This window comes from Macaca fascicularis, chromosome 5 (assembly GCF_037993035.2).
Source record: "Macaca fascicularis isolate 582-1 chromosome 5, T2T-MFA8v1.1".
NCBI lineage: Eukaryota > Metazoa > Chordata > Mammalia > Primates > Cercopithecidae > Macaca > Macaca fascicularis.
This window is the reverse complement of record NC_088379.1, coordinates 7,374,450-7,399,733: the sequence shown is the minus strand read 5'-3', so window position 1 is coordinate 7,399,733 and position 25,284 is coordinate 7,374,450. Positions and strand designations below refer to the sequence as shown.

General features: G+C 48.9%; 2 protein-coding genes across 16 annotated transcripts in view; one reads left to right on the top strand and one right to left on the bottom strand.

Moving 5' to 3' along the window:
* EVC2 (EvC ciliary complex subunit 2) overlaps positions 1-16,515 on the bottom strand; it is a 188,209-nt gene extending 171,694 nt beyond the window's left edge. For 4 of the 5 annotated variants that reach the window (XR_012434648.1, XM_074039405.1, XM_005554453.5 and 1 more), the window contains exons 1-3: positions 15,573-15,865; positions 4,842-4,896; positions 1,570-1,736 (exon numbers count right to left, since the gene is read on the bottom strand). Coding sequence is in view for 4 of the 5 variants with exons in the window: in XM_074039405.1 (XP_073895506.1) it covers positions 1,570-1,736; positions 4,842-4,896; positions 15,573-15,800 (450 nt within the window). In the remaining variant the exon portion in view is untranslated. Of the gene's footprint in view, positions 1-1,569; positions 1,737-4,841; positions 4,897-15,572; positions 15,866-16,115 lie in introns of those variants that run through there. The other variant, XM_065544758.2, reaches the window with a different exon arrangement.
* A 1,934-nt stretch (positions 16,516-18,449) lies between these two features.
* EVC (EvC ciliary complex subunit 1) overlaps positions 18,450-25,284 on the top strand; it is a 103,079-nt gene continuing 96,244 nt past the window's right edge. For 7 of the 11 annotated variants that reach the window (XM_065544763.2, XM_074039412.1, XM_065544759.2 and 4 more), the window contains exon 1: positions 18,450-18,801. In XM_065544763.2, the coding sequence (XP_065400835.1) occupies positions 18,628-18,801 (174 nt within the window). In that variant the 5' untranslated portion in view covers positions 18,450-18,627. Of the gene's footprint in view, positions 18,802-19,573; positions 19,779-25,284 lie in introns of all 11 variants that reach the window. The other 4 variants (XM_074039411.1, XM_074039414.1, XM_074039413.1 and 1 more) reach the window with 2 other exon arrangements.

Sequence of the window (25,284 nt, the reverse complement as noted above, 5' to 3'; positions counted from 1 at the left end):
CAGGAAGCTCGAGACTCTCCCCAGGCCTGGTGACTTCAAATCCTGTGATCTTTCCACAACATGAATTCCCTCTCCACAGCGTAGAAAATTGTGTAGAAAATTAACAAAAATGCCATTTTCAGAAGAACAGACCAACGATATGCAACGGCATCAGACTGACCCAGGCCTCTGATTCAGTTGAGCTTCTGTCCACCACACCCACTCTAATGCCTTTTTAACATGCTGGGACCGTAAGAGAATTTGCCAAAGCCCTCAAGCAAGCTTTCTCTTCTTCTGACCTTCATAGAACATCTTGTAAACAATAACTGATAAATACAGCTTGTGAAGCAAATCAACACAGAAAGGACGACTGAGTATGGAGGGTGCTGCCCTGTGAGGTGACGAGTTACCTGTTACGGGAGAGGACTGGAAAGAACAATGAGTATTTGTAGTGGGGTCAGTGGTGGCCCCCAAAGGATATGTCCACGTTCTGATCCCCAGAACCTGTGAACGTGCCCGTCTTTGGAAAAAAGGTCTCTGAAGATGTAATTAAGCTGAGGATCTCAAGAGATCATCCTGGACTACCCAGGTAGGGCTGACATCCAATGACAAGTGTCCTTATAAGTAGCACATAGAGAAGACACAGACACAGAGGAGGCCAAGAACAGATGGAGGGAGACAGTCAAGCGATGCAGCCACAGCCAAGGAAGGCCTGGAGTCACCAGAAGCTGGAAGAGGGAGGAGGATCCTCCTCTAGAGCCTGCAGAGGGAACGTGGCCCGGCCAGCACCGTGATTCCAGACTTCCAGCCTCCCCAGCAGTGAGAAAATACGTTCCTGTTGTTTTCAGCCATGCTGTTTGTGGTCATCTGTTACAGCAGCCCCAGGAAATTCACATCACTACTCAGCAGGGAACCCAAAAAAAGGGCTGTTGGCCATTGTAGCTCATTGGCCAAGCTTAATGGTTCTCAATACCACGTTACGTCACTGAACCTACGTGATATAAAACAGAATAGAAAACAATAGCAAGAGCATGGAGTAGTGGTTAGAGAAGAAGCTTCGAATCTTGGTTCTGCCACTTCTACCTGTGGGACATGGAACTGGTTTTTTAATCTCTCTAATCCTCAATTTCCCATCTGTAAAAGGGGAATAAAAATACTACTGTTTAAGAAACTCATAACGAGGCTCAAGTGAGATTATGCATAGAAAGTGCTCAACCCAGTGCCCGGCCCATAGTAAATGCTTGTGAAATGCTCACTGCTATTATGGGCACAGTCATCTTTAATAGCTGGGAGTCACTTGGTCTGGTCGAAGCACAATCCAATCCCTGCTTTGGAAACACCAGACGAGGCAGCCTAATGCTTGACTCAAACCTCCTCTCCATCTAAATACTGTATGTCGTGTAGCAGAAATAGCACCTTGGAAAAATAAATGGATTCACTCCCCAATGATAACTATATTTAGTCATCATTAGAAAGAGGAGGAACAGCGTTTTTTAAGCAACAAAAGCCTGTGCCATTTTATACGCAGCCCAAAATTGGTTTCTTTCCAACTTCTGGTATTCACGTTAAAGCACTGAACTTACTACTTACCAGGCGGTGTGTTACAGGAGACTCTCTTTTAAATAAGTTCTTCTTAGGCCAGGAAGGTACAAAAGCAAATAAGGAATGAGCCCATGGCCCACTAGAGGCTGCAGAGGTTGAGAGTGGGATAAAGACTTCCATTTTCTTGTCCAATTTCATTCCAAGTGGTGCTTCCACTGCAAAACAGCAATGTGCACATCTTATATAATGCAGAAAGACAGTAAGGCACAGAGCTTAACCTCTAGAGGCAGACTACAGGGTACACAGAAGGCATCTGAAAAATGTTTGCTGGGTAAGTAAGTTAATGAATGAATGGTATCATCTCTTTGCCAGGAAAATGAGACATGCTCGTTGGGAAGCTACAGAGCTTAAACACAGTATTTTTCAAAGCTTGGTCTCCTTACCTGGGTTGTGCAGCCCCACCTAGGAATCAGAACCGCTGGGCAAGAATGGTGCCTGGGGTGATTCTTACACACATGACATGAGACAGCCCTGGGCTCGAGTCCTGGCTCTGCCCCTCCAGCTATGAGTCCTTGGGCATAACCTCTAACCTCTCTATACCTCGTTTTGCTGAATTCTAAGGCAAACAGTATAGGTATTACCTTACTAGGTCCTTCTAAGCACCCGCCTACTGCAGAGTAAGCCCTCAGTGAACACCACCAACCACCATCCTAAAGAGGTTGTGTGCATGGCCAGACACAAACGCCTGCTGAGCCCTCCAGTAGCAAACGACTCCCAGGCCAGGCGCGGTGGCTCACGCCTGTAATCCTAGCACTTCTGGGAGGCCAAGGCAGGCAGATTATGAGGTCAAGAGATCAAGACCATCCTGGTCAACATGGTGAAACCCCATCTCTGCTAATAAATACAAAAAATTAGCCTGGCGTGGTGGCATGTGCCTGTAGTCCCAGCTATTCGGGAGGGTGAGGTAGGGGAATCACTTGAACCCGGGAGGCGGAGGTTGCAGTGAGCTGAGATCGCGCCACTGCACTCCAGCCTGGTGATAGAGCAAGACTCCGTCTCAGAAGAAAAACACAGTAAAATAAATAAAATAAAATAAAATAAAGAAATTACTCCCTTAGATTTTTCTCTGTGTCAATACATTTGGAAAGTTCATAGGCATTGTGTGTAAAGCACAGGAATGTCACTTGAAAGGTACTGGCTGGGCGGTCAGGGTCCCTCTTCAGTGGATGCAGCCCAGATGCTGATCAGCTGTGGGACTTTGCACAGGTCAGCTGAGTTCTCCAGGCCTCAGTTCCCCTCACCTGGGAGTATGGCTAAGATACCAATCAGACAGAGCTGTTGTCTGAGCAGCCAATCAAATGCCACACTGCACGTGAAAGTGCTTAGATGTATCTAATGCTTCAAGTCAGCAATTTTAGTTTTGAAATGGCCTGGATGGTGGCATTGTGCCTTCTTCAACATTTGTCTTCTATTCTAATACACACTAATTTGATGGAAAATAAGATGTACTTTTCAGTCTTTCTTACCCAGCACATTGATGGTAAAGACTACAAGTGCTCTTGAAACTTTCTATAGAATTTCAAAATATATGCAGAAAAAAACCCTAAAATTTGATTAAAAAAAGATGTGGATCTGGGTCCTAGATCCAATTACAGTATTTTTTTTCCTTCCTTGGGTTGTATCTGGGGGTGATTCAGTTCCTCAGGTTGGGATGGGATAAGGGTTCCTGCTGCATCAAGCATCGGGGGACTGATGGCCCTCGCCATGGAAACAAGCGAGTGCTCCACCGGGTCAGCAGCTGATTCAGAGCATCAGGAATGTCTGAGTAGAGCGTATAGGTGCAAGCGAGACCGGACATCCATCTCCGGACCCCAGCACAGCACCTTGGGCTAGGGCACAAATGCTTGTGCAGCAAGCAGGCAGAACATAAATTCTTAAGGCCACACCTTACCCTTAAGCGCTCCATCTCTGGTCCACCCGTTTACGCTTCTCTGGCTCTCCTGGTCCCCCGCTTTAATGAAGACTCCAAGGTGATCCCTCCCTTCAGAGAGGACCCCTCCTCTATTCAGCAAGAATCCTGCTCAGTCTACAGAGGCAAGTGGGGCCCACCCGAATCCCAGCCCATCCCATTCCCTAGGACACCAGAGTTAGGCACAGAACCCAGAAAATCCTACACATTGGCCCTAGGGATAGTTTCAGGGACAGGTCAGGGACCCACGCTGAGCCCAGGGGTCTGCACTGAAACTGTCACAGCCACTGGGAAAAGTCTACACTGCAGGTGCCAGCCATCAGACTCAGGAGCCGGGGACTGCCCACCGCATCTTTCCCACCACAGGGCAAGGATGTACCTGCCTGCGAAGGACGCTCACCAGAGGAAAGCAGGGCGGCTGAGAGGGAAGGAGAAAGGCAGAGCCGTAGGAGCATTGAGAACCTTGTGCTCCCGGGTCCAGCAGTGCCAGGGCCTGCGTGTTTCAGTTACAGATGCCAATCAATTCCTCTTGATGAAATGAGTGTCAGCTGAATTTTGACCACTGAGTGTAGCAAGCTGAATAAAGGTCCGCAAAGATAGCCAGGTCCTAACCCCATGAGGCTGTGAATGTTATCTTAGGGTCACAGAGACTTTGCAGATGTGATTTGATTAAGGGCCTTGAAATGGGGAGATTGCCTGGATTATCCTGGTGGGCCCTAAATGTCATCATAGATGTCCTTATAAGAGGGAGCCAGAGATTTGACAGACAGCAGAGAAGCAGGCCAAGTAACTATTGAGGCACGATGCCATGCTGCTGGCTTCTGAAATGCAGGAAGGCAGTATCCCTAATCCATCCCTAAGGAACGCAGGCAATGTGGCCATAGATGCTGGAAAAGAAGAAGAAATGGGCTCTCTTCTGGAACCTCCAGAGGGACCAGACACCCTGACTTTGCCCAGTGAAACTGATGTTGGACTTCTGACTTCTAGAACTGTAAGGGAATAAATGTGTGTGGTTGAAGCCACTAAGTTGTGAACATTTGTTAGGGAAGCCACAGAAAACTGATACACCCAGTTAATTCACACATTCTGTGTTTCATTCACCAGATGCCTTCAAGGGATATCAAAAAGGGCCTACCTCACTCCAGGTTCCACTGTGCACTAACACTTCGGCCAGCTCTGAGGTGCAGGCACACTGCCCTAGTTCTGTAAGGTCAGGGAATGATCTACTTGTCCAAAGTAGAGAGGTGCTGGAAGGATCAGCAGAGTGTGAGGGAGCTGGAGGAAGGAGGGCTTCAGGCTTCTGGTTTTTCATGCTCAAAACAGAAGAACATCAACCAGAAGAAAAACTCACCTGCAGTCTTAAAGTGACAGCATTCTACTTTGGGCCAAACCATACAGGGCAAGTCCTAAAAAATTCAAAAGACACAGAGTCAACATGGAACACATACTTGTGAGAAGTGGCGATAAATAATCTTTGTAAATGGCTCACATGGAGAGGACCTGCATTTTTTTTTTGTTTGTTTAAAGACAGAATCTCACTCTGCCGCCCAGGCTGGAGTACAGTGGCGTGATCTCAGCTCACTGCAGGCTCCGCCTACTGGGTTCACGCCATTCTCCTGCCTCAGCCTCCCGAGTAGCTGGGACTACAGGAACCCGTCACCACGCCCGGCTAATTGTTTTGTATTTTTAGTAGAGACGGGGTTTCACCGTGTTAGCCAGGATGGTCTCGATCTCCTGACCTCGTGATTCACCCACCTCGGCCTCCCAAAGGGCTGGGATTACAGGTGTGAGCCACCGTGCCTGGCCAAGGACCTGCACTTTTATCCGGAGGTGTGAAGTAAACTTTTCTAAGTCAGCCATCCCCGCCAGCTTCTGAGTAGAGAATTCTCTTCCCTTTCCCAGGGAGAGAATCAGTGCCCTCATGAATGCATTTCTGGGAGCTGTCAAGGGAGGACGCACCATGTGGTTAAAACGTCTTATCATCAGACAGACCTGGGTTCAAACCTCAGCCCTGCCCTCCATCAACTCTGTGACCCTGAGTGAGCCAAGAGCCTCTGAATTCCCAAGATCCTGCAAGTTTCCACAGTGTCAGATAACACACTAGATGGGAAGTGGAGAGAACTGGACTCCAGCTGGAACCATTTATTCACTGTGTGTCCTTGGCTAAGTCCCAGCCTCTCTGAGCCTCAGATCCCTCTTCTGAAAAGTGACCTCAAAGCCTCCCCTGAGTCTGCTCAGCCTCACTGGTGATGAAAATTGGTCTAAACTGAACCTGGCCAAACCCTTCCAATTTATCTTTGTCAATCACTGGGCTCTAGAAAGACTCGGACCTCTCTACTGAATAATAATAAAAGCTCTCCCAGATGGAACCTTCTCCATGTACCAGTGCTTACACTATGTGCACTGAGTGAACTGCACAAGTAGTCCCTATAGTAACCCATGAAGCATTATCCTCATTTTACAGCACCACCCCCAGTCTACGGTAACAAGGTAACACTCCAGAGCCTGGCATGCAAGCAGCCTGGCCCAGCACGTGTGCTCACCGGCACCTGCACGCAATGGCTGGTTTCTGTGTAACGGAAGGAGAAAGGATGTGTATGCGAGCTGAGCAGCATGCTCAGGACTGGCTTTGGGGTCCAGTTCCGATGACTAGTCCGTGTGGCTACCGTTCACTTGGCTCTCACGTGGGCCAGACACCACGGAAAGCATGAGATGGGACGGGATCGATGGGACACTGTTGTGGCCACCGTCTGTGTGTTTCAGGCCCAGTCCTTACAGACCTCCAGGACCCTACCTAGGGCAGTTCTGCTGGTGTGACGTAAGCCCAGCCGGACTGGAGGTTGATTTTCCCCCAAAAGTGTGGAGGAGGCTCACCCACAGAGATGGAGACTTGTGGAGGGACACAGAGGAAATAATGGAAATTGCAGAGACAGAGGCAGAGACAGGCAAGAGGTGAGGGAAGAGGGAAAACGGGTGCAGCTCAATCCAGCCAGTCTTCTCCCAAACCCACCCCAGCATTCCCCGTTGATGGAGCCAAACATTTGGCTTCAGTTTTTTCACATGGAGCTTATGTTATGTTACGGGCAGCATAAATAATTCTATTTAAAATAGTAAATTATGGTACAAACATTCTATGGAGTACCAGGCAGCTATTAAAAAGAATAAAGCAGCATGATTGAGAATTCCACTTCTGGGCATATACGCAAAATAACTGAAAGCAGGATCTTGTAGAGATATTTGCACATCTGTGTTCACAGCAGCATTATTCACAATAGCCAAAAGTGGAAGCAAGCCAAATGTCCATCGATGGATGAATGGATAAGCTAAATGTGGTCTATTCATAAAATGGAATATGCAGCCTTGGAAAGGACAACATAGGGAGACCCCATCTCTACAAAAAAATAAAATAAAAAGAAAATTAACCAGAAGTGGTGGCACATGCCTGTACTGCCAGCTATTTGGGAGGCTGAGGCAGGAGGAATTACTTGAGCCCAGGAGTTCAATGCTGCAGTGAGCTATGATCATGCCACCGCACTCTAGCCTATAAGATAAAGTGAGACCTTGTCTCAAAAAAATATTAGTAATAAATAATAAGCTGGGTATAGCAGCTAATGCCTGTAATCTCAGCACTTTGGGAGGCTGAGGAGGGCTGATCACTTGAGGTCAGGAGTTTGAGACCAGTCCGGCCAACATGGTGAAATCCTGCCTCTACTAAAAATATAAAAATTAGCCGGGCATGGTGGTGGGTGCCCGTAATCACAGCTACTTGGGATGCTGAAGCAGGAGAATCACTTGAACCCGGGAGGCAGAGGTTGCAGTGAGCAGAGATCGTGCCACTGTACTCCAGCCTGGGTGACAGAGCAAGACTCCGTCTCAAAAAATAAACAAATAAAAATAAATTAATTAATTAAATAAAAAGAAATAATAATAGGGGAAACCATGTATGTGTGTGGCAGAGGAGGTATATGTGAACTTTCTGTGCTATGTGTTCAATTTTTCTGCAAACCTAAAACTGTTCTAAAAATTACAGTCTATTACTTAAGAACAAATATATCCATGTGGTCTCTGATATGAACATGTGCCAATAGATGGCAAGGCATCCATTGGATGGTGCACTGAACTCCACACAAATGTACCTTTGTACAACCTCTGTCCCCTGGAACTTTCTATCCATTCTTTCAGCCAGCATCTTCTGCCTGTTAGACACTGTGCTAGGGATCACATGTCAGGCAAAGCAGACCTGGCCCCTGACCTCACACAGGGACAAAGCTCTCCTTACCAGTGGACATTGCCACTTGGGAGGAAGAGGCAGGTTCCCAGGGAGCAAAGGACCCAGGCTGACCTCCATGAGAAGCCCTTGGGTAGCCCTGGTGCCAGGTACCCTCGGCCAGGCCTCCCAGGGCAATCTCGCTGGTTTCTGGGCATCTCTGATTCTTGTCCTCACCGCAGTCCCCAGCCTGGGGAGGTGCCTCTCTGGGGACTCTGACCACCCTGGGCAGCTGCTCCCATAAGCACCATGCCAGGTGCAGCCAACAGCACCGTCCAGTGGCCAGCCTGCTCCTCCCTGTCATCCCTCTCTTCAAGCTGACACAGCTGCTGTCAAGGTCACCACAGCCACTCCAAGCTTCCACTTAATGACCAGTCCTCCTCATTGCACACACTTACCAGCAGCATTCGATATGTGCTTATTCCAGCTTCCCGTGGCTGCTGGACAAATTACTGCAAATGTAGTGCCTTAAAACAATACACATTTATTCTCTGATAGTTCTACAGGTTAGAAGTCTGACACAGGTCTCAGTGGACTAAAGTCAAAGTATTGGCAGGGCTGTGCTCTTTTCTGGAGGCTCCAGGGGAGAACCCATTTCCTCCCCTTTTCCAGCTTTCAGAGACTGCTGTGCTCCTTAAGTTCATGGCCCCTTCCTCCATCGTCAAAGCCAGCAGCAGCTGAGTCCTTCTTACGTTGCATCTCTCTGACCTTCTTCCAACATCTCCTTCTGACTCTCTCCTCTGCCTGCTTCTTCCGCTTTTAAGGACCCTGATGATTACATTGGGACCATCAGATAATCCTGAATATATTCCTTATTTTAAGATCAGTTGGTCAGCAACCTGAATTCCTTGTATAATGTCAACTCCCATGGCCATGAAACCTAACATATCCACAGGTTCCAGGGGTCTAGATGCGGGCATCTTTGGGAGTCATTATTCTGCCGACCATGGTGAGCCCCTTCTCCCTTCCTGAAATGCTCTCCACCCTTGACCTTTGGGTCGCATTCCTGGTTCCCTTTTACAGAGGCCACACGTTCTCCGCCTCCTCTGTTGGATCTTTTCCTGTTCCCAGTCAAAAGACCTGGGGTTGCTCCAGGGCACTCTTTCCAGTCGAGAGTTCCTCCTGAGGTGAGCTCATCCAGCCCCTCAGATGTTAAAGGTCATTTATACACTGACTATCCCCCATGTAAATCTCTAGTCCAGATTTCTCCCCTCAAATCCAGACGTGAACGCCTAAGAGACACGTCGATCTCAACAGCAATGATTTCCAACCCGAGGCTGCTGCACATTAGCCAGTGGCATCTCCTTTCTGCTATTTGCTCAGGCCCAAATCCTTGGATTTGTCCTTGATTCTTCTCTTTCTCTCTCTCAACCCAGAACCAATCCCAGTAAACCCCACTGGCTCGACCTTGAAAAAACATCCACAGTCCAGCAACCTCTCAGTAGCCCACCATTTAGCTCCCCTCCATGGCCCCCGGGCCTCCCGCCTGCCTGCTCGCCACTTTCCTGCTCACCCCTCTGCCTGCCATCTGTTCTCACCCCTGCCACGGGGGTGCTTGGAAAGGAAACATGAGACAGGGTCACTTTCTTGCTCAAAGCCCATCCACAGCATCTCATCTTACTCAGAACAACTGTCGGAGTCCTGGCCAGAAACACGGCCTTGCCCGTCCCTCACTCCACTCGGAGATCTGCTCAGCTGTCACCTCCTTGAAGCACCTTTCCTGCCTGTCCATATCACAAGCGCTGCTCATCTCTCAGACCACTCTGCCCGCTGTGTGCATCTCTCCAGCCCCCAACCACCGGTGGACACACCACAGAGTAACATGATTCCTGCCTTTTTCCAGCTCCAAGAATGCAGGCTCCTTAAGAGCAGGGGCAGGTCTTGGTCTGCCTTGCCCTGTTGTATCTCAAGCATTTAGGACACAGCCTGGCACCTAGAAGGCCCTCAACAGCCATTGCGAATGAATGGCCCAGAGGCCTGGTCTCTACTCCCCCTCCACTGCCTCCTCCCCTTTCAACCAACTTCCAGTAGAACAGTCTGCATTGATGAAAATGGTCTAGAATCTGAGCTGTCCAATATGGTAGCCACTAGCCAGATGGGGGCCACTGACATGTGAAATGTTTAAGTTTAGTCATACATGGCGACTGTAGTGGACAGTGTCCTTTTAGACCATCTGGGAAATGGTTGTAATTTCCTCTTAGTTCTCTCTCTGTAAGAAGGGATGATAAATTAGCACAAAAATCTTGTGTTCAGGTTTACAAAGCACTTTCTTGTAGAGCCTAGACACTGACAACAAGTGCTTTGGGATAGGCAAGTCTTGGTGGGCATATTCACCTCACCTGGAATCACTGAGGCCTCAGTTTCCTCATCTGTACTATGGGGATATTATACCTTCTTCATAAGGAATTTTAAAAGATTAAGGCCGGGCACGGTGGCTCACACCTGTAATCCCAGCACTTTGGGAGGCCGAGGAGGGCAGATCATGAGGTCAGATCGAGACCACCCTGGCTAACACGGTGAAACCCCGTCTCTACTAAAAATACAAAAAATTAGCTGGGCATGGTGGCGGGTGCCTGTAGTCCACTGCACTCCAGCCTGGGTGACAGAGCGAGACTCGGCCTCAAAAAAAAAAAAAAAAAAATATTAAACCAGAAAATAAATGTAAAGCTTTAGCATAGTGCCCAGCACAGAGTAAATACACAGCAAATATACAATTGTTATTATTGCTATTATTACTACATATTACTATGTATTGCCATCCAGTAAGTCCTTACTTAACATCATTGATAGGTTCATAGAAACTGTGACTTTAAGCCAAATGGCATACTGTATAGCAAAACCAAATTTACCATAGGCTAGTTAATACAGACAAGAGCTGTTCCTATAGCATACAGCGCTTCTTTTGCTTAAAGTCAAAGTATCCAAGAACCTACTGATGTCCCGTGAGGAGTTACTGCATATCATCATAACTATTATTATCATTGCTCTTGTTACTGTTCTTATCATCACCATCATCATCATTTCTGATAATGCCAAGAAGTAACTATAAAATCACCACTTTGCAGATGAGGAATGTGAGTCTCCGAGCTGGACTGAGCACCAACTTCAGGAGAATGGAGACTCAGGCACGTTGAGTGCTATATCCCCAGGAGCCGCACAGAAGCATCAAGACTACCCAATAAATACTTATAAATTGACACATGAAATATCCAAGTGTCCACAGCTAGTAAACAGTAAAGCTGAGGTCAGAACTCATGTTTCTAGACTCTTAGCCCCGGTTCCAAACCCTCAGCCACTGCCTCACCACTTCCTGCCAACCTCAGTTACTTCACTTGCATTCACTCATTCAACAAATACTTTTGATCACCTACTATGTGCTATTTTGAAAATGAGGATACATCGCCAAAGGAGACATCAAATGCTCTACTCTCAAAACACTATTTAGGAAAATTACCAGCAAAATCATAGTATACTATATATAATTCAAACAAAACAGTAACATACCGTAAATAGTATATTAGAAGGTGATAAGAACAGTGGAGCAAAATAAAGAAGGAAAAAGGGACAGAGAGTAATGCTATTTTAAATGGGGTGATGTTGAAAGGGCTGTCGGGGTATCGGGGGAGGAGCATTCACTTAGGCAGAGGAAAGACATGTGCAAGGGCCCTGAGGTGAGAACACACCCAGGTGTTCAAGGAACACAAGGAGGTCCGGGTGCCTGAGCAGGGCGAGTGAGTGGTTTCTGCTCTGGGGACAATGGGAAACCACCATGAGCTACTCTGTGATGAGTGGCATAATAGTCATTTTAAATGGGACACTCTGGCTGCTCTGTTGAGAACAGAGAAGTACTCAAGGGGAGATGCAAGGAGGTCAGTTAGGTGGCTCCACAATAATCCCAGAGAGAAGGTGGCAATTCAGATGAAGATGGTGTTTGTAAAGAGAGTGAAAACTGTGCTAATTGTGGGTGTGTTTTGAAAATAAAACCCACGCGATGTGCTGACTAAATGTGGGGCTTGGGGAGAGGGAGGAGGCTAGGAGGGTGCCAAGGCCTTCGGGTCCAGGAAGAAGAAAGACAGAGGAACCACTGGCAGGAAGGGAGCCTAGGGGCAGGATTTAGGTTCTGCCTTGGTGCATCAGTTGTGGAGTGCCCATGAGTCTCCACGAACCATGGCAGGTAGGCCTGCAGATCCATGGTGGAGCTCAGATAAGGTCTTGGCTGGACATGGAAATTCGGGAGCTGCCAGTGGATAGATAGATCACCAAGGATGTGAGTGTTGACAGAGGGAAGAAGAGAACCCAGCACTGAGCCCTGGGGTGCTCCGGCCATTAAAGATCAAGTGAAGCACAGACACCCTCAAGATCTCCATCTTTCCTGACCAAGCTCTCAGGAAGTTTTGTTTTGTTGTTGTTGTTGTTTGAGAGAGGGTCTTGTTCTGCCATTCAGGCTGGAGTGCAGTAGTGAGATCATAGCTCATTGCATCCTCACACTCCTGGTTTCAAGCCATCTTCCTGCCTCAGCCTCCTGAGAACCTGGGAATACACAGGCATGTGCTATCACACCCAGCTAATAAAATATATATATATATGTTTTTGTAGAGGTGAGGGTCTCACTGTGTTTCCCAGGCTGCTTTTGAACTCCTGACCTCAAGCTATCCTCCTGACTTAGCCTCCCAAAGTGTTGGGATTACAGGCGTGAGTTTATTTGACTAATAGTTCCCTTAACTTGGAATTCCAAGGCTGCAATTTTGAAAGCTATAGTAATTACACAGTGTAACAGATAATGTTACATCGTATCTGGCTGATTTTTTGTTGTTCTTTTCTACAAATTTGGGACACACCCAATCCACTGAACTTGGCATCACAACCAACCTAAATTACTGTTGTGTGGTGCTTCAAGTAAAATAACAAAATGATACTATTAGCATAATGAAATGGTGAAAATGATGAAAGGATCCCAATCTGAAATAGACACTTATCTTTCAAAGGGGCTGGGTGGTTTCTTTCATCTGAATTCTTAGGACATCAGATAAGGCTTGCTACCGAGCAGTGATTTCTCAGACTTGTTGGTCTTGGGACTTCTTTACAGATTTGCCAATTATTGAAGGCTCCAAAAAACTTTTGTTTGTGCTGATTATATTTATCAACATGTACTCTCTTTAAATTAAAGGTGAGAATATTTTAAAGTGTCTATTAATTCATTTTAAATAGCAATAACAATGTCATTCCATATTAACATAAACAGCATATTTTCTGAAAACTAAATAAACTAAAACTTTTATTTTCTAAAATAAAAAAGTGAGAAGAATTACTTTTTTTTTTTTTTTTTTTTACATTTTTGCAAACCTCATCTACGTCTGACTTAATGGAAAGAGTTGGATTCTTAAATCTGCTTGTACATTAAATCTGCTGCAATATCACACTTCCTGTCACCTTGGAAAACTCCATCACACAATTGTGAGAAAATGAGTAGACAAAGTAAGTAATATCTCAGCATTACTGTGAAAATAGCTCTGACTCCATGGACCCTATAATGGTTCAGTGACCCCAGGGAGTCCCTGGGCCCCACTTTAAGAACCACTGGGGAATAAAATGCATTCCCAGTGGGCATCAAATGATGAAATTAAAAAAGGTAAAATCCCCGCCCACAGTAACTCACAGTCCAGCAAAGGAAACAGACAAGCAGCCAAAACGATGTGTTAAATGTTCTCACCAAGACATGTCCCAGCATCAGGGTGCCAGAGACTTGGAATATGACAAGCCCCTCCTACATGTGGGCCGCACCCACGATGATTCCTCCACCTGGGATGTCCTCTCCCCACTCTTTCCCTGGCTAAACCTGCCCATCCTTCAAGTCTCAACTGACCTCCCAGACTAAATGATCTCCTTCCTCCGCCCTCTCTCATGGCTCCCCATCCTCCTCCTTACAGCAATCACAGTGTGCAATTAGGCATTGGTCTCCCAGCCCCCTGCACACAGCACGGGACTTAGCAAAGGTGCAATTAATATATAGAGAGAGATATAGATATTGAATGAATGGATGGATAGATGGCATCAAATAATTACATGAAGGCATCAAATAATTACAATAGGAAGAACTAACCTGTGCCTTAGGGAACTGTGCTCTGGAAACAGCCCTTACACCACTGCTCAGAAGAGAAAGCAGAGACCTGAGGGCTGTGACTTGCCCCAGGCCCCAGAAGAGGGAGTGGCCGAGGCAGGGACACACATGGCTGGAGCTCTTTCCTGTACAGTGTGCAGAAGGGCTGTCCAAGACAGGCCCAGAGAGATGGAGGAAGGCTGGTCCCATGGACAGCTGGGATGGGTGTGGGCAGGGCCAGGGCCCAGGGGATGTGCTCAAGATGCCAAGGGCACCTGAACACAGGTGCTCATTCCCAGATTCCTGCAAAGGCAGGGGCGGCCCTTAAGGGTGAGGTGCTCTAGACCCACCATGGTCCTAGATGGCTTCAGGCCCTTCCCAGTAGGCACCGTCCCTCCCTTCTGGCAGGGACCACCCTCAACATCACTGTGGTTGACAGAGACCAATGTGCGCCAGGATCTTGACGCTGGCTTCCCAGAAGGAAGAGCTTGTGCAAAGCAGGTGAGGCCAGGCACACGGGCTCTGAACTCGGGGGCCAGGGAGAGAGCACAGGACAGGCCTGGGGATTCGACTCCCTGAGCCTTGGTTTTGTCACCTGCAAAACCGGCCAGATACTCCCACCTCACAGGGCAGATGAAAGAACCCAGGGAACATGTTCTGTCATTAGACTTTTGAAAGCTCAGGACACTGACATGGCATTTCTCCAGTGAAAACCTAAAGACAGAAAGGGAGCAGGGTCTCTTTTAAGGCTAAACTTCTGGAAGTGTCGCAAGTGTCCTGGGGTAGAGAACACAGCAGGACAGGACCCACCACCCGGGGAGTGAGGTGGGAGGACCTCAGGGTAGCATCAATGGCCAGACCACTGGCCAGGGCACTTCTGGGAATAGGAGCCTGGGTGTGCTGCCAGGGACAATAAGGTGGGGGAGGGAAGAGTGCCAGCATGGGACGGGAGTGGTGGGATGTCTACCAGGACAGACCACCCCAGAGGTCTGGGGGAAAATGGATGCAAGAAGTGGGAAAACCATCACCAAGGGCTAGAGGTGAAGTGGTGGGACGTGAAGCCAGGGGGTGGCAGTGGGGAGGGAGGAGGGGCAGACATCCGAGCTGATTTGGAGGAAAAGGCACTAGGACTGGTGACCAACTTTGTGGGGGGAGGTCAAGTCTAGGGTGACAGGCAGGGATCCACACCTTTCGAGTTTAGGACCACAGAAGGAGGGCCAGGGTGAAGTAGGAAGTGGCTAAATCCATCAGCCAGGAGAGTTCAGTCACCTAAGAATCCAGCCAAGAGTCCCCACTTTCAACAACCGCTGCAATCTCCCAGTGCTGGCCTCTGCAAGGCGCTCTGTATGCGTGAGCTCATCTAACCCACTTCCACCCTCTGGGGTGGACGCCACCACGGCCCTGTTTCAACGATCAGGAAACTGGGGCACAGGAGTGACCTGCCCTAAGTCAAAGTTCGTAAAATGGAGAACAGGATTCGAACCCGGGTCGCTGGTGAAGTCCAAGCCCGCTGGTGCCACACCCCGAGGAAGGTCTCCAGTTTCCCTCGAAGCTTTCTGGCCATAAGCGGGATACACCTAAGGGCCGCGAGGCACCCTGTTCAGATCCTGCCCTCCCTCATTCTTTGCGAAATACTAAGGGTCCTCCCTGCCACCCCCGGTGTAGACGAAGTCAAACCACTAGAGTCAGACCGGAGCCTGGGGGCGGGCCCTCCTTACCTGCGTGCTGCTCTCGGGCCCCACCCCGCTCCGCCCGGGAGGAGTCCTCAGGCCGGGCCCAGACCCGGGAGCCACCTGGGGATGCCGGGGTAGCTGCGCGCCGAGGGGGCGCCAGCGGGGACTTGAGCTGGCGTCGAGACAGCCTCGGTCCCCCAGGGCCAGGGCTACCGCCAGGAGGCCCCCGGCCAGCACCCACGTGGCGCGCCCCCGGGAGCCCGAGGGGCCCATCGCCTGCCGGGACCCGCTACCTCAAAGCGGCGGGTGCCGCCGAGTCGCCGGAGCTTCCGGACCCCAGGCCCGCCCCGCCGCCGAGCATGCTCAGTGCGAGCCGCAGCCGAAAGTTTTCTGGAACAAACACCCGCATCTAGAGCTCGGCCGGCCGGGAGGTGCCGGACGGGCGTGGGAGGGGAAGAGCAAGCTGGCGCGGCCCGGGCGCCCGGCGGCCAGGCCTGGGTTTGCTTCCGCCCAAACCAAATCAGAGCGGGTCACTCCCCTGCTCCTCAAGGTTACCAGGGCCCCAAGGGCCCCTCCGCTACCACCTACCTGGGTCTGTAAGCCTCTATTCAGACGCACTTCTCCTGGGAACCGTTTCCTGACACACGGATGTGAATCCGGAGTTTCCTCATCCCCGTTTAGAAAACCGAGAAGCACTTGGAGCTCGGGGCCACGAGTTCTGGAGCACCCAGAGGGTTCAGGACAGCTCCGGGAGGAGGGGGTGGCGGGGAGAGAAGGAAAAGGACCCTCACTTCCGGTTGCGTTCAGTGCAGCCCAGCTGAGCACCCACTGCCCGAGCCTGCTGTGGCTCAGCCCTGGGCCCGCCCGGGTGCCCCTCGCATTCCCAGTGGGAAACAGGCCAGCCGCTGGGCCACCTCTCTGGAGACCTAGAAAGAGGGCAGCTGGTGTCTGAAGTCGCAGCCCTGAGCAAGCTCTCCCTGAACTCTCCGTGGGGTCAGGGGTTTGCTTTGCCAAGGGAGGCAGGAGGAGGAGGAGAAAGACACAAAAAAGGGAACAGGTGGAGCCTTTTGTCTGCTTCCTCATCCCTGCCTAGGTCCTGAGTGACAGCTGACACCTGTTGACGGGAGAGGGCTCCACTCCAGCCATCCTTCCTCCGGGGCAGCCTGTTAGGCTGTCTAAAGTCTCAGGCCAGTGAGCCTGGCCCCTGGCAGCCTATCTCCCCATAACCCAGACCATCCAAGGACAGGCCTTTCCTGAGCTAACATGGACAAGGCCATGGGGTTTGAGAAGCTGAGAATTTATAAGCCAAGTTCCCCACACCAGGGGGTACGTGGCAGCTGTCAGGCATGAGACAAGGCCACAGGCTAATTGCCAAGCATGTTGCTGGACCATTGGTATTATTTGACAGTCGGTAATTTAAAGGTTAATTTAATAGTCAACTTTATCATAAAGTAAAATGCAAATAACCCTACATTTAAAACATCTTCTTACTACTATTTTTTATAGAGTCAGGGTCTCACCGTGTTGCCAAGACTGGTCTTAAACTCCTGGGCTCAGACAATCCTCCACTTCAGCCTCCCAAAGTGCTGGGATTACAGGTGTGAGCAACCACACCCGGCCCAAACACCGCATTTTAAAAACTAAAGCCTAAGCATTCGTGGAAATACCCAGCGTAAAACAACAGCATCAAGTTACTGCCCTCATGCGTCCCCAGGAACTTGGAGATGCTTCTAAGGAAATATATAAGAAGCTCCCCATAGCGGAGAGTTTGTCCTGAAGCTAGACAGACACAGGTGTAAATGGGACAATAATTCTGTCCCACTCCTTAATTGCAAGACCTTAAATGAGTCACCTCTCCTCTCTAGCTGTCAGTTTCTTCATTTATAAAAAGGATGAAGAATTTGGGTAACAGTTCTCATCTTGCCACGAAGAAATGATGAAACAAATTAGAAACAAGCTGGACATCCAGGCTGAAAGGGCAAAGCCCTCCTCTGCTGAAACAGATCCACATGGTGTGTCCCCTAGCCTGGCCCACACAGGTAATTAAGCTCCACAGGGTAGGAGTGTGTGTGTGTCTGTGTGTGCCCTTGCGTGCAAGTGTGCAGTCATGCACATGCATGTGTACTTTACCCAGGCACCCAGGACAAAAGCAAACATCTAGTAGCTACCCCATAAATGTTTGTTTAAAGCAAACACAGAGTGATGAACTGGTCTAATTGTTTACCCCTCTACACAACTATGAGATATTCACTACCCTGGACACTGCCTGGTTTGTGGCTGGCCTATCCCCCAGCCTGCAACACAGAAACAGATTCTCCCCAACTGCTGAGTAAATGAATGATGGTGCAGTGTCCTGGACCTAGTGGGGACTGGGTGTAAGGGTCTCTCTACCCAGCGTCTCAGTGGGGACTGGGTGTAAGGGTCCCTCTACCCATCCTCCTAGTGGAGACTGAGGGTAACGGTCTCTCCACCTATTGTCTTGACCTTCCCTGGGAGAAAATAAGATTAAAACGGGAGACTTCGCGTGAGCAAGTTCAGAGGCGTGGAGGGCGGTGTGGCCCCGGGAAGGTTGATGGGTAGAGGTTAGGGGCAAGGGCAAGGGGTTGGACTTGCATTGGTCCCAGCGTTTTCATCAGGAGGATGACCGGAGCACCCACCGCAGAGGGTTATGGAGAAAGTTAATGAGATCATTAAGCTAAATGCTTAGCATATTCTAAGCCTCAATACAGTTAAAGGAGACTTCCTCGGTGATCAAGGTCTCTCTTCTTCCCCAGGAACTCAGGAATCCCGGTGGAAACCGTGCCCCCTCCGGAAAGGTCCGGGGCTGGGAGGCGCGCCTCTTGCTGGGCATGCTCAGTGCAGGGGCAGAGCTGAGGCCGGGGTGGCTGAAAGTTTTGAGCGGTGATCCAGGCTCCTCCCTCCGGCTCGGCGAAGCAGGGAAGGGGAGAGGAGTAGGAGTCAGGAGACTGCACAGGCCGGAAAGTCTGCGGGGCGCGCCGCGCCTCTGGCCCGCCCGGGCTCCGAGTCTCGCGTCGCCGCCCTGGCGGGGACGGTGCAGCAAGCAGCGGGATGCGGCGGGGCGGCCGCCTGAGCGCCCCAGATGGCCGGCGGCGGGGCGGCCTGCAAGAGCGACGCGCGGCTGTTGCTGGGCCGGGACGCGCTGCGGTCGGCACCCGCGCTGCTGGCCCCCGCCGTGCTGCTGGGCGCCGCGCTCGGCCTCGGCCTCGGTCTCTGGCTCGGCTGCCGCGCGGGCCGCCGGAGCCCGCGACACCAGGTGGGTCGGCCGAGCAGACAGCGGTGGGGCGGGGCGCGGGGCGCGTAGCTTCTCTGTCGTGCGGACCTGGAGACCTGGCTCTGTGACTCCTTGAGCCTGGTTGGGGACTTCGCGCGCAACTGCTCAGGCGTCGGGTTCTCCTGCTACAGGAGGAAGGTGGCGGGGTGACTAGAGGGCATTGACCTGAGGTCCCCTGCGGTGCCTGTTACATCCCGCTCCTTTGGGTGATCCTAGACAGCAACCCATCCGCGCCACGCCTCGGTCTCTTTATCTGCAGCATCAAGGGTTTGGACAGGATGCTGACCCCGCTCACCGTGGTGGACAGAAGGGCTGCTGGGACTCCCACGCCTGAATGCCTATTCCTGCTTCTGCCTTTTCCGTCCTTCTGGTGTGGGTTACGTCGTCTGGCCTGAGTTCCAGCCGCCACATTGGCATTCATTTTTTCATTCATCAGTAAAAGTTTTTTCACAGTAAAAGTTTTCGGGCACCTTCTACAGCCAGTCACTGGCCTAGGCACCACATTCGTGAGCAGGAGAGACCCTGCTTTGCCTGCTTGAGGTTCACAGCCTCAAGGAGAACGACGAGTTGCAAGTTTACAAGTGAACTATCAGTTATGACACCGCATGGGGAGTCTGCGATGGAGCACTGGCAATGCTAGTATTTATTGAGTGCTGACTGTTTACCAGGCCCTGAACTAGACCCTCTGCCTAAATGATCTCGATGAATCTCCACAACAGTTTGAGTTGATTTCATGAATGTCTCTGCTTTGCAGATGAGGAAACTGAGGCACAGAGGAGTTAAGTAACTTGCTAAAGTGACAGACGTGTCTAACCCCAAAGCCACTGTGTTCTCTGCATGGATGAGGGACGGGGTGGCTGCTTGAAGGAGACCAGTGGATGCTTCATATGCAAGTGGCCCTCATGGAATTGGCTGTGCATGGCAACGCCTGGCGTATGGCAGGCATTCCATCAGTAGTGGTATGGCCACTATTTTAGATCCTTGCAGCTTCTGCCTCTTTGGGGCGGGGAAGGGTAAAGTCTGTGAGATCAGAAACAAGATGGCATGGTCTTGCTGCCCCCATTTCTGGCCTGTGGGAAGAGGAGACAGATCCTGTGCGGGTTCCATGTAGGCATCAGAATGTGGTGACTCATGGGACGCGTTACATTGCAAAGGGCTGATCAGGGCTGAAACTAAGATAATGCAAGATGCTTGTAGGTGAGTTGGGGGTTGTCAGATCCTGCTGGTGATTAAGAGACACTAAGAGATGCTGGCTTGTTGCACGGAGACGGAAAGGGAAGCCACAGACAGAGACTTTGCTGGGTGCCCTATGCAGTGTTTGTAGACATCTGGTTCTTTATCCTTCACCCCATGAGGTGGAGGAACTGCCATTATCCCCACTTTACAGTGAGGCAGTGGATGCTCTGTAAAGTTATTTGACCAGGGTGCCACGATGAGTAAACAGTGGGGCTGAATTTCAACCCTAGTTGGTTTGAACCCCAAACCCAGAGCCTTAAGCATCTGCTACCTAGTCAGGTGGTGGTTAGTATCCCATTTCCTAGCTGAATCAGCTGAGGCTTACCGGGATTAACCAAGCCATCTGGGTTTGCACAGCTAGTCAGTTGAGGGTGATGGTGGCTCAGACCAGGGTGGCAGCCATTGAGAGGTCTGTGGCTCAAAGTAGGACTAATAGGATTTTCTTACAGTTTGATGTGATTCTTGCAACAACCTTCTTTCTAATGAGATTCTTTTCCTCCTGTCTCCTTCGTCTAGTTTTTATTTATAAAATGTACGTCAGACATTATGACCCTCCTGGTTAAACACCTCCAGTGACTCCTGGCTGCCTGCAAAAGATAATGCCCATCCAGGCGCTGTGGCTCATGCCTGTAATCCCAGCCCTTTGGGAGGCCAAGGCAGGCTGATCAACTGAGGTCAGGAGTTTGAGACCAGCCTGGCCAACATGGTGAAACCCTGCCTCTACTAAAAATACAAAAATTAGCTGGCATGGTGGCAGGAGCCTGTAATCCCAGCTACTCAGGAGGCTCAGGCAGGAGAGTCACTGGAACCTGGGAGGCAGAGGTTACAGTGAGCCGAGATCGTGCCATTGCACTCCAGCCTGGGCGATACAGCAAGGCTCTGTCTCAAAAAAAAAGAAAAAAGAAAAATTAGAGACCAGTCTGACCAACATAGAGAAACCCTGTCTCTACTAAAAATACAAAATTAGCTAGGCATGGTGGTGCATGCCTATAATCCCAGCTACTGGGGAGGCTAAGGCAAGAGAATCACTTGAACCCGGGAGGTGGAGGTTGCAGTGAGCCGAGATCATGCCATTGCACTCCAGCCTGGGCAACAAGAATGAAACTCCATCTAAAAAATAAATAAATAAATAAATAAATAAATAAATAAATAAAACAATACCCAGTTTTCTAGCATGGTGCATACAGTGGCTTACCTTCTCCAGAGTACCCATCCTAACGCACAGGTGCCCAGCCACTTGCCTCATCCTGCTCTCCAGCCACTCAAGACATCTCACTGTTCTCTGTCACCTCTGCACTTCTGTATATCTGTTCTCTCCACCTGCACTGGCCTTTCTCAGACTCCACCCTGCTCAGCCCTCAGGACCCAGAGAGATCGCCTTATTAACCAGGGAAGTCTTCATGACCTTCCATGCTAGATCAGGTACTTCCCTGCTTTCTGGGCATTCGTTGTTCTCCTCCTCTGTTCCAAGTCACAGTGTTATCTTGCACTGCTTTCCTTTTGCTGTTTTTGTTTTATTTTGTTATTTTAACTTATTTCATCATTAAACCTGTTTTATTTACATCGAAGTTGTTCATGCACATAATTTAAAGTATTAGTTCAAAAGGAGCAGTAGCCCCACCCATTTTCTACTTCTCCACAGTGGCCTTGTTAACTCCTTCAGCTGATTATTTTGAGAATTTACTTCCCATTTCTGAATAACGTGCCTATATTGCTGCTGCTTGCTTTTTTTTTTTTTTCTGTGTGTAATAGCCGTTGACTCTCCAATGTGGAAAGGAAGAGGACTTAGCTCTGTTGCCTCCCCTCCTCCATAAGATGTTCACTCTTCCCAACACCACTACCACCCTCCCGGTAGGGAGATTATAGGGGAATTTGGTTAAATTAGTATTCAGTGTTTCCATTATTACAATTCTGCAAACATCATTTACTGTAAGTTAAGGATCAGTTATGGTTATGAATACCTTCTTTTCTTGCACAACATTTTGTTTTTCCTGAAATTAATAGTTATTCTCTTTTTTTGTTTTTTGTTTTGTTTGAGATAGGGTCTCACTTTATTGCCCGGGCTAGAGTGCAGTAGCATGATCACGGTTCACAGTAGCCTTGACCTCTTGGGCTCAGGTGATCCTCTCACCTCAGCCTCCCAAGTAGCTGGTACTATAGGCTTGCACCACTATACCTGGCTAATTTTTTTTTTCCTGTTTTTCGTAGAGTTGGGGTTTTGCCATGTTGCCCAGGCTGGTCTCAAAACTCCTGGGCTCAAGCCGTCCTCCTGCTTTTGCCTCTCAAAGTGCCAGGATCACAGGCTCATCACAGATGAGCCACCACATCTGGCCTCGGTTTTTTCAATTGTTTAGATTCTGTGTACTTATCATTCATTTAACTGTCCCCCATATATGTGCCTTTCTGTTCAAGACAATTGAATACATTAGATATTTGATCCATTTTATCTTCTTGAGAAAAACATGTCTCCGAGAAACATTCTGACAAGCTCTAGTTTGAGCTGGTTATTCTCTAGACAGCTCTCTAAAGTGTGGACCAGACCAGCAGCATCAATATCTTGGGGAGCTTGATAGAAATGCAAATTCTTGGGCTCTACCCCAGACTCACTGAATGAGAATCTCTGGGTCCAGCAAGCTGCGTTTAATAAGCCCTCCTGGTGATTTACATGTTCTTAAAGTTTGAGAAGCAGCTACTCATCATGCTGGGACTTTCTCATGTCTCTCCTGGGTTGAATCCTGTTTCAGGGATTCCCCTGCACTCCCCTTTCATTAGCTAATTTCCTTGCATGCCGGGAGCACATCCTTCAGTAGCTTTTTCAAAAAGGGATGGATGCAACTCTTTTGAGAACTTCTGTGTCTGAAAATATATTCTTCTATCTTTATACTTAATTTGGTAAGAATAATTAGATTGGAAATAATTTTCCTCCAGAATTTCGAAGGCATTTTTCCATTGTCTTTTTTTTTTTTTTTTTTGAGATGGAGTCTCACTGTGTCACTGAGGCTGGAGTGCGGTGGTGCGATCTTGGCTCACTGCAACCTCCACTTCCTGGGTTCAAGTGATTCTTCTGCCTCAGCCTCCCAAGTAGCTGGGACAACAGGCGTGCGTCACCATGCCCAGCTAATTCTTGTATTTTCAGTAGAGACGGGGTTTCGCCATGTTGGCCAGGCTGGTCTTGAACTCCTGACCTCGTGATCCTCCCACCTCGGCCTCCCAAAGTGCTGCGATTTCAGGGATGAGCCACTGCATCTGGCCTCCGTTGTCTTAGAACTGTTGTGGAACCAAACTGGGTCCCACTCACCTCGCACAGTAAGACCAGATAGCTACACTGAGGTTTTGCAGTGGTAAAAAGGAAGGTGTTTATTCACAGGGCACCAAGCCAGGAGGACTAGGCAGCTCATGCTCAAATCCTGACCTCCCCAATGACTTGCACGTGAGGGTTTTTAAAGGTATAGGTAGATTTCAGGAAAGCAGAAGTTATAGGCAAAATTGTAAATCAGTACATGAAGGTTACAATTGGTTTTGGCCTAAAAGGGCGGGACATCTTGAAGTGGAGGCTTGTAGGTCAGAGGTAGATTCAAAGATTTTCTGATATGCATTTTGTCAAGGAAGAGAAGCTTTGTTTTAAAATGTGGGTTCAGCAGAAAAGAACATTAGCTCAGGCTCCTGGGCATGACTTCCTCCGGGCCCCCCAGGAAGAACTTTCAAACAAAGAATGGTGCTCAGAGTTCAGATCTCAGATAAGGGGCAGCGGAGGACCTCAGCCTCTCAGTGGATCCATTTGATGGGGGTCCAGGTTTCTGAAAAACAACTCAGGACATATGTTAAGTGTTATCTTTAATTTCTGTAGGGAAACCAAACATCTCCTGACTCTAACTTCCTGGCTATTGTTTTAAGTTACTATTACCTTCTTGCTTATCAAGTTGCTGATAATTTCCCTTGAAGAAAGTCAGGATTTTCCTTTATTTCCAGGCTAAGGGCAGGGGATTTGCAGGCCCATAAAAGGTGGGGACTCTGCTTCATCTCATAATTTCCATGGTTGCTGTTGAGAAAACTGATTCTATTCTGATCCTTGATACTTTATATGAAACCTCTTTTCCTTTTGTTCCTCTGTAGAATCTTAAAGAACCTTTACCTTTGCTCCTAATAAATAAAATTGCACCAGGATGGTCTTGGTGAAAGTCACTTGTCATCCACGGTGCCAGGCATTTGGAATGTCCTTTTGATAGAGAATCATTTTCTTGATATCTTTGATGATTCTTTTCCTTTTGTATGTTCTCTTCTTCCAAGAACTCCTATCATTTTTTTAGGTTGAATTGGGCTTCCAATCTTAGTCTTTCTCTCTCACTTCCTATCTCTGTCTTTTTTTTGTTTGTTTTTGAGACGGAGTCTCGCTCTGTCACCCAAGCTGGAGTGCAGTGGCCAGATCTCAGCTCACTGCAAGCTCTGCTTCCCGGGTTTACGCCATTCTCCTGCCTCAGCCTCCTGAGTAGCTGGGACTACAGGCACCCGCCACCTCGCCCGGCTAGTTTTTTTGTATTTTTTAGTAGAGACGGGGTTTCACCGTGTTAGCCAGGATGGTCTCAATCTCCTGACCTCCTGATCCACCCGTCTCGGCCTCCCAGAGTGCTGGGATTACAGGCTTGAGCCACCGCGCCCAGCCCTCTTTGTCTTTTTTACATTACCGTCAGAAAGACGTTTCTTAACTTTGTACTTGTATTGAGTTTTTCATATTTTCAATTTTCAAGAGTCCTTTCTTTGTTCTGAGAATGTTCTATCCTGTTCTTATTTCATGAATGGAATACCTTCTCTGATTTCTCTGATAATATTTTAGTTGTTTATTTAAGGTGTTTTTTTTTTTTTTCTCTGCCTTGCGTAGTGTGTTCCCTGCTTGCTTTTTCCTTTTGTTTGTTTTGGATTTTATCTTTCGTATTAGAGTCTGTCCTCAAATGGCTGGTGACCCTCTGGACATTTTCAAGTGATGCTGGTGCTCCTTCTGTGGGATAGGTATTTTTTTTCGTCAATGTCTTTACTGTAGGACTATCTGACTGGGTTCTTCTTTGCAGGACATTTGTACAGGCCAACCATGCTTGGTAAACAACCCCCCAAATCTCTGGCCTCATCATCTACCCCAAGACTCACCCCAGACTGCTGCATCTACACAGGTTTCTCTCTATGCCCAACATGGGCCTGCCTCAAGGCCTTTGCACTTGCTGTTCTCTCTTTCTAGAA